The sequence below is a fragment of the Sphaerodactylus townsendi genome, linkage group LG15, assembly GCF_021028975.2.
Source record: "Sphaerodactylus townsendi isolate TG3544 linkage group LG15, MPM_Stown_v2.3, whole genome shotgun sequence".
NCBI lineage: Eukaryota > Metazoa > Chordata > Lepidosauria > Squamata > Sphaerodactylidae > Sphaerodactylus > Sphaerodactylus townsendi.
This window is the reverse complement of record NC_059439.1, coordinates 14475214-14483974: the sequence shown is the minus strand read 5'-3', so window position 1 is coordinate 14483974 and position 8761 is coordinate 14475214. Positions and strand designations below refer to the sequence as shown.

Sequence of the window (8761 nt, the reverse complement as noted above, 5' to 3'; positions counted from 1 at the left end):
CTTTCACTTCCTCCCCCACCCCATCCAAAGTCTTTGAGGGGAAACCTTTTTTTGACGCGCCCGTGTTGTTCGTCAGATCGATGGGGAAAAGTTTGATTGAAGCCCCTTTGTCATGCAAATGTCAAGGGCTTGATGGATGATGGTAGATATCTGACAAACTTCGGGAGGCCTCTGCTCATTGGGCTTGCGGGCGACCACGTGGTCCGGGCCCCCCCCCTCCCAGCCCGCCCCCACCTCATTCCCCCATTCTGAAGGCTCTTGGAAGGAGGGGTGGGGGTGTGGGGGCGCCAAGGCTGGGAAGCCCTAGATGGGAAGGGTGGCTCTCTCTCCCTCTTTTTTTTTTGGGGGGGGGGGTTAACTTTGACATACTATCCAAAGGTTGTAGGGCAGAAGGAATCCCCCTGAAACAGGGCGACCCTCTTCCATCATTGGCAAAGGAACAATACCTAGAATGAACTTCTTCTTAGACTATGCCATTTGTAACCGGGGGACCAGCGCCTACGCGCCCAAGGATTACCAGCTCCTCGACCCAGGGACCTCTTCCTTCCCAGCTTGCTCAAGCAGTCCTCCTTCCTGTGACAACTACGCTTCCGAGGGACACTTTGGGGGGACAGGGGTTGGCGCTGGTGGGCCCCACGCCCACCCCCAGCCGAGTTCCTGCTACCCTCCTCCTCTCCCTCCCAACCCAGCTGGCCTGGGCATCTCCTTCGCAGGGTCCTCTCAGCCGGGAGGAGGGGGATTCTCGACCCCCAACTGCAACCCCAGCTTGGTCAGCCAGCAGTTCTACCTCAACCCGCAGGAGACGACGGATGGAGCGTACTTCCAGCCCTCGGTCTACCCGAGCAATGGGTCTTCTGCCACCACCTCTTCTTCCAGCCTGGGAGGCTTGTCCGATGGGGGCTTCTGTGGCCAGTTCCAGCCGCAGCTGTATGGGCCCGAGCCCGGTGGCTACTTGCCAGGGGGGGTTGGCAACCTTTCCCCGTCCTTGCAGGAGGACAAAGACCCGCGGCCTTGCTCGGCCCAGCTGTGCCCCATGGCTTCCAGCAGCACCCAGACCTTTGACTGGATGAAAGTGAAAAGGAACCTTCCCAAAACAGGTAAAGCTCTTCCCGAGTAAGTAACCTTTGGCCAGGATCCTTCCCAGGAGGGCGGGAAAGGAGGAGGACAGAGGAGCTCCACCTCAGGAGCATCTTAGAAGCATCTGAAGGGACCCCTGTTGGTGTTGGAGACAGGGCATTCTTTGGTCTGGCTTCAGAGAAGCGATTCTTCTTCTTCTGCCACATCAAATACCTTCCATCCCTTTTTTCCATCCAGAGAACAACCCATAAAATGTGGGGATCCAACCCATAGAATGTGGGGAGCGCTTCTAGCTGAGGATGGGCTGGTGGGTGGGAAATGGGTGGTGGAGCACGCCGTCAAGTAGCTGCTGAGTTAAGGACGACCCCACAGGGTTTTCAAGGCGAGAGACACTCAGAGATGGTTTGGCAACTCCGAGAACTGGGACTAGCCCAAGGTCACTCAGTAGGCTTGATGGGGAGGTGCAGGGAATTGAACCTTGTTCCTTAGGTATGTCCACCTCTCCTGTGGAGGAGTGGGGAAACCCGGATTAGACTCAGCCACTCTTAATCATTACACCCGGCTCTGTGGGAAATACAAGGTAACCATTTTCATCCGTTTCCTAAGATGCCAGAAAACTGAGAAAGGTTTCTCATGATCTGATAGGGAGCCGTGGGTTCAAAACTGCAGGAAGGAAGGTGGGAGTTGAACTGGCCAGGAAACCGTCCAACAGCAGCAAGGTCGGGAGGGAATCGTCTGGCTTGGAGGGTTTAGGGGGCGGAGAAGAGGCAAGGAGGCACGTAGAGACCCCAGTATCTTTTCTCCTGATGGGGGTTCCTCTCCAGTTTTAGCCTGGCCCCCCGTTGGGAGACCTAGGGTTGGATCAGGCACATCTGTGCATCACGTGGTGACTGCGGCATCCAGCGGTTTCTTGGATGTGTGAATGATTCCCAGGCGCAAGAGGAATCAGCCAGTCCCCCCTCCCCAACCAGAACGCTCTAGATGTATCCACTGGACGTTAAAAGAGAAAGGAAGATAGCTTAAAAGAGAAAGGAAGATAGTGCCTTGGTGGCAGGACCAGTGCTGGATGCTTATTCCTTGCCTGGGTCCATTTAGGATTCATGATGCTCTTGGGCCCCTCCCGCACATACAGAATAATGCACTTTCAAACCACTCTCACAATTGTGGTCAAGTGAATTTTGCTATTCCGCTCAGTAAAACCCAGCTGCAAAGTGCATCGAAAGTGGATTGAAAGTGCATCATTCTGCATGTGCAGAAGGGGCCTTGGAATCTAGCGCCTGGCAAGCAGGAGTGTGTCTGCCCTGGGCAAATCAGCCCCAACTTCCTTATAGTGAGGGTCCAAGAGTCTAGGTGGAAGTCTCTTTTAAGCAGGAATAGAACTGTTAAGCAAGTTCTCATTTAAGCAGGAATAGAAGATAGGGATCACCACCACCACCGAACTGGGGTTAAAAAGGAAAAAGGAAATGAGTTTGAAAGCAGTAGCAGGACTTGGAAAGGCTTGAATTAAGGGAAGGGTTTTGAGTGGTATAGTGGTTAAGAGCAGGTGGACTCTAATCTGGAGAACCGGGTTCGATTTCTCCACTCCCCCTCCTCCGCATGAGCGGTGGACTCTTATCTGGCGAACCAGATTTGTTTCCCTGCTCCTACACAGGAAACTTGTTGGCTGACCTTGGACTAGTCGCAGTTCTTCAGAACTCTCTCAGCCTCCCCTACCTCACAAAGTGGGTGGGAAAAGAAAGGGAAAGGAATTTGTAAGCCCCTTTGAGATTCCTAATGGGAGAGAAAGGGGGGAAGGGTATAAATTCAAACTCTTCTTAGTATAGGCTGCGCAAATGCGGCAGAAAGGCAAGGCGGGTGGTTGCAGATTTATACTCGCTTTGTTCTACCCAAGGACTCTCAGGGTGGCGTACAAAACTCTTTCCCTCCCTCTCCCCACAAGTGAGGTAGGTGGGACTGAATGAGTTGGAAGAGAATTGTGACTGGCCCAAGGTCACCCAGCCGGCCTCATGTGGAGGAGCGGGAAATCAAACCTGGTTCCCCAGATTAGAATCAGTCGCTCTTAGCCATTGCACCAGGCTGGTTTCATTTGTGTCTGAGTAACTTGGAAAGGTCGGCCTGGATTCATGCACAGGAAGTTCAGGTGGTTTCAGAGAGAGTGGCTGCGCTGGTCTGCAGTAGGATGGTTAGATTCGAATCCAGCACCACCTTCGAGACCCGCAGAGGTTTCCAGAATCCAAGCTCGGAGTAGGTGACAGTGCTTTTGAGCAGGTGCAAAGTACCTTTCCCACATCACTAACTATAGAGAATTCACATGGGCTGGGATTAAAGAAGATTTCCTAGCAAAAAACTGAGTTTTGAAACTTGAGCTCAGGTAGGGTTTTTAGAGATTGTTTTTAATCGAGATGCTAGCAGGGTTTAAAGCACATTCTCAAAGCTTGGGAATCCAATTGATAGATTTATTTGATTAAACGAATAACAACAATAATTGCCGCCTATCCAAAAGCACTAGATTCTGTCACCTCGTTGAAGGCAAGAGGGTCTCATGGGTGCAGTGACAGAGATCCTTGGGTAGGTCTCCTCGAGGGCCACTGGAGAAAGACGTGTTATCCGTCAATCAAGACAGTGCACAAAGGAGATAAGAGCCTAGGAATAAAAACAAAGAGACTCATTAGCTTTTTAATGGGTTTAAAAATGGTAATGACCAAGAGAATGTCAACCCTCCTCCCCAATTGGAACCTTAGGTTTAGAATTAGGGGGCAGATGTTCCAATCAGAGGGGGTGGAGACTTCCAGGCAGGCTTTATAGGGAGAGGGGGACTCATCTATTTCTGGAGGCAAGCGTGCCTCTGAGCTTGCACAGAGTGCAGATCTCTGCCATGCAGGTGAGGATCCCTCTGGGGTAGAGGGGGGGCAGCGTTCAAGTCAGGAGCCAGGGCTGTTTTCACCCGAGTCCTCTGCTTCTTTCCCCCTGGCGCTTGGGCCTGCGGTGGGCACAGCTCGAGCATCCGACTACGGCTTGGCGGTGCACCCCAGCACCATCCGGACCAACTTCACCACCAAGCAGCTGACTGAGCTGGAGAAGGAGTTCCACTTCAGCAAGTACCTGACCCGAGCCAGGCGGGTGGAGATCGCGGCCACCTTGGAGCTGAACGAGACCCAGGTGAAGATCTGGTTCCAAAACCGGCGGATGAAACAGAAGAAGAGGGAGAAGGAAGGCCTGGCCGGCTTCGCCTCGCTGGCCTCCTCCACGGCCAAGGAACCCAGCGAGACAGCCTCGGACAGATCCAGCCGGTCCTCCACTCCCAACGCATCCCCCAGCTCCGTGTCTTCTTGAAGGTCACCAAGGGGTTAACACACAGGGTCCTTCCCCTCCCCCCTAACCGTGACACTCACCCCCTCCCTTTAAGGAAGCAGCTACTTCTTGCACAGAACCTGGATGTTTATGTGCAGGCACATGGCATGCCCCTCAAGATGACCATGTTTCAAAAGCCGAGGTGGTCCCGTGGGCGTCTCCAATAGACCCAGGCTCACATCGCCAAGGCATGCCAACTGGCACAAGCGGGAAGAGCCTCATTCTTCCTCATGCTTCCTGGCATGGAGGGGGCTGCAGATTTTCAACCCTAACCCCCCCCCCCCTCTGGACTTTTTGCTGTGACTGCAGGCTCACACAGAGCGCCGCTCTCCCCTGCCATGGGTTTCACTGCTGAGGAAGAGGAGTTGCAATCCATCTTGCTGCCCCCTTGAAAGACATGCCTGGGGGGGGGGGGGAATCCCCTCTCTGACAGCCTCTTCTTGCAAAACAGCTGAGGGTTAAAGGCCTGGAGGGGAGCGGGAGCAGCCCTTCCCCACCGCTTCTGCATTTGAAACCATGACTCCCCCAACAGTGCCTGTCTCTTTAATGCCCAGTGGGGCACTATGACTCATCTCAGGGGTGCTTCTTCCCTTCCTCAAAAGCCAGGCAATGCACTGGAACACGCTCCCCCCCCCCCTTCTTAAGCAACTTGGGATGCTCGAGCTTTCTTTTTGGTGACCGGAACAACTTTTTGGGGTTGCAGAGCCGTCACCTGTAGATAACGGTTGTACATTTTATTTAAAGCAGTTCTACAGCATGGAACGAGGCACACATTCACTTGATGCTTCGCAGAGGCCTTGGAAAATCCCTTTTCTACCCCCACACCCAAAGTATGTCAGCTTTGCACTAGTACAGAACTGTGCCTCACTCTTGGTAACAACCCCGGGACAGATGGGTTGCTTGCAATTTGCTATCACGGATCTCATCTGGCTCAGATGTGAATGGCTCAGGTAGTTTACCGTTCCTAGCTAGCTTACGGATCTTTCCGATTTGCCTTTGATAGCAGTAGTAATGTTATTGCGGAATTAATTATAATAATTATATAATGGTGGGACAGGGTCTAGCAGAAAGGGCTCATCATATTGTCTAGATATTGCTTTGATGGGATCGTAGCCAGGATTTATTTTCACTGTTCAGATGCCTTATTTTGGAAGAACCCTTTCAACAGCCTTGTAAGGTAGGCCAGTCTTATTCCCCCCCCACCTCCTCCAATACTGATAATCCAAAATCTTATTTCAGTATATGAAATGGGACAGTATATGTACTGAATTTGAGTATATGTAACGGACAGAGGCCAAGAGTAAACAAGCTTTCCAGGGCAAAAGAATATGCAAACATCCAGATCTCATAGAACTCTAAGCCAAGAAAATATTGCTTTAGTATAAAGGCGCTCCTTCCCTTGTCAGGCAGGATACCATCTAAACCCAGCATATTTCAGAATTGTGAGACTGCACCCAGTCTCTCCAGCAGCCAAAAGAGATATCATCAAGGAGTGCTTGAAATGTTGCCCAGGGGGAGGGAGATTGGGGTGCAGAGAAGCTCATCTGCAGCAAGAGGACAAAACAAACACTCCCAGCCTTCAAGCGTGGTCTGCTGGACGTAAGGGCTTTCTATAGGAAATATATGTGGGTTGGAGGTCAGAGCTGGCTCAAACTCTCAAGAAGTTCTCCAGCACACTGACCCTGTGTGGTGTAGACGGCCAGCGTGGTGTAGTGGTTAAGAGCAGGTGCGCTCTAATCTGGAGAACTGGGTTTTGATTCCCCGCTCTGCCACTTGAGCTGTGGAGGCTTATCTGGTGAACTAGATTAGCTTGTGCACTCCAACACGTGCCAGCTGGGTGACCTTGAGCTAGTCACAGTTCTTTGGAGCCCCCTCAGCCCCACCCACTTCACAGGGTGTTTGTTGTGGGGGAGGGGGGAGGGAAAGGAGATTGTAAGCCCCTTTGAGTCTCCTTACAGGAGAGAAAGGGGGGGATATAAATCCAAACTCCTCCTGATGCTGCTTGTGCTTTGGCTTCAGCTTCTGCTGTAGCCATGCACAGGAATCTGCAAGAGATGCAACTGGGAAGTCTGAAATCTGGATCCCAGCAAATCACTGCAAACTTTTAAGGTGGTGGGTGAGAACCCACCTTCTCCTCCAATCTGGTCACCTCCCATAGAATCCCCTCCCACAGACAGCTGTTGGATCCAACTGTCTTTTATGCTGGTTGGATCCAACTGTCTTTTATGCTGCTGAGAAAGGAAGATGAGAACCCCTCTGACCATTCAGGGGGGAATGATAGGGATCCTGAGACCTGCATGGGCAAAATGTGGAAGGAGGAGAATGGGGTTTCACTCAGATCAGTAGAAGCGACTTCAAAGTTAGCATATTTGACATCAGGGGCCAGTTTGATAAAACCGATCATTAATATTCGTTTTGATTCGTTTCAGGCTTTGGCTGCAGTGAGTCAGAAATGGTCACTATCCAATGATGTTTATCATTCAGTCGTCTCCATTGAATGCACAGTTTAAGCAAAATAGCTAGTAAGGGATCTCCCGTCCCTGAATCCTGGGCTAGATACCGTTCGTTTTTTCCCCATCCCTTGTCTGCTAGCTTAGAGAAAACTTAAAAAAAAAACCCCTGAAAAAATTATTACTATTATTATTAATGGTAATTATGATTTACCTTTTTGAAAAGTAATAAATAAAGTAAAATAATATAGCGTTTTGAACAGGAACTTGGGAGACTTGCTTCTCCTGGTGCTTTGTATGTTGAACCGAAACTACCTCAGTCTCAATAAAGTTTACTTTCCTTCCTCAGATCTCTTGGTTTGACTTGTTCTCTCTTCCCACCTCGTGTTATGTTTCTTTTCAGTGTGATGCAAATAGGTTGTAATGGTCAGAGAGAACTGATCCCCCCCCCCCCCCCAGCTGCTTATAAGAAACTGCCTTCTACTGACTCTGATCATTGGATTGGCCGTCGCTCGTCCTGGTCTCAAGCTGCAATCTTTGGCAGCCTGGCTAGCCAAGATGCGTCCTAGAGGAGAAGCCAGGGACCGAACCCAGGACTGTCTGGCCCTTCCCTGTGCTGTTTCCAGTCACGGAGAGGGATTCCTGAAGACTGGATTCCTCAGTGGCAAACAGACATGGGACATGAGTTTCATCAACACCCAGAAGGGGAAAAAATCCCTAGCCTTCTATACATGTTATGTACACAATTTTTCTTGGCTTACACTTGAAGTGGGTGCTTTTCTGCTCCTGCCATTGCCGGCTTCTGCATCACGCCCCTGATATTCATTTGAGGTGTCCTCTCTGACCTGCTTATCTTCTGAGATCTGATGAGAGCCAGCGTGGTGGAGCGGTTAAGAGTGGTGGACTCTAATCTGGGGAGGTGGGTTCATTTCCCCATTCTTCCACATGAGCAACGGACTCTGATCTGGAGGACTGGATTTGTTTCCCCATTCCGCCGTGCAAAGCCTGCTGGGTGACCTTGGACCATTCACAGTTCTCTCAGAACTCTCTCAGCCCCACCTGCCTCACAAGGTGCCTGTTGGGAGAGGGGCAATTATAAGCTTCTTTGAGACTCCTTATGGTTGAGAAAAGTGGGGTATGAATCCAAACTCTCCTTTCTCCTCCTCTCTTCTTCTAGCCGGGGGCTATGCAGGTCAGGGCCTGTAGGCAGGTATTGCTTGGATGCTGACAGGGGGTATTCAAAGGAGGGAGGGTTTTCTGCCATTCTCTGTCCGTCCTGGAAATGCCATGGTGAGGGGGGCTTTCATCAGACAGCTGCTTCCTTACCCGGGCCAGAGGCAAGCGGTTGGGCAAAGGTCGTGCCCGTTTCATTCATTGGCACAACAAAAAGTTCCCCTCTGGGCTCCATCTGAAATTCAGAGGGCGTCCCCAGAAAAGCCTTTTGCATGAGTAAAGCTTCTCCGTCCCCTGACACCCAAAGAATTATTCCATGGGCTGGAAAGGGCCATGCCCTCTGCTTATTTCCTGTCCCCTCTGTTTGTTTGTTTTGCTGTGGGTCTTCTCTCACTGCGGGTTCTCCCCAGAGACATCTTCCACCTCCCTGGCTTTCCTCTCCTTGCCAGTGTCCAGGAGATAGGGAGGAAGTTCAGTCAAGGTGGACTGAAAGATCCAGACCGTAGTAAGTATGTGGGTATTATGGTGGTGCTGAAAACCAGACACCACTAAAAGCAGCTCGGGGATACTCCAGATAGCTTATTGGTCCATCCTGGTCCATCCACGGAATACTTGTGATTAAAGGTGACCAACAATGAAACATAACAATCAGCAACCTTTTTGGTTCTCCAGAACTCTTTAGAATTATAGATTGGGTTATCAGCTCTGGG

At 51.0% G+C, this 8761-nt stretch overlaps 1 protein-coding gene across 1 annotated transcript; it reads left to right on the top strand.

The window, feature by feature from the left end:
- The first annotated feature begins 284 nt into the window (after positions 1-284).
- On the top strand, positions 285-6251 carry HOXB1 (homeobox B1). The gene is made up of 2 exons (XM_048517712.1): positions 285-1097; positions 4073-6251. Exons 1-2 carry the CDS (start codon positions 452-454, stop codon positions 4408-4410), a joined length of 984 nt encoding a protein of 327 aa, XP_048373669.1. The 5' UTR covers positions 285-451; the 3' UTR covers positions 4411-6251.
- The last annotated feature ends 2510 nt before the right edge of the window (positions 6252-8761 follow it).

Coding starts and splice junctions, on each gene's coding strand:
- HOXB1 (XM_048517712.1), top strand. CDS start 452: ATGAACTTCTTCTTAGACTATGCCATTTGTAACCGGGGGACCAGCGCC. Junction 1,098..4,072: donor AAGGAACCTTCCCAAAACAG/GTAAAGCTCTTC, acceptor CGGTGGGCACAG/CTCGAGCATCCGACTACGGC.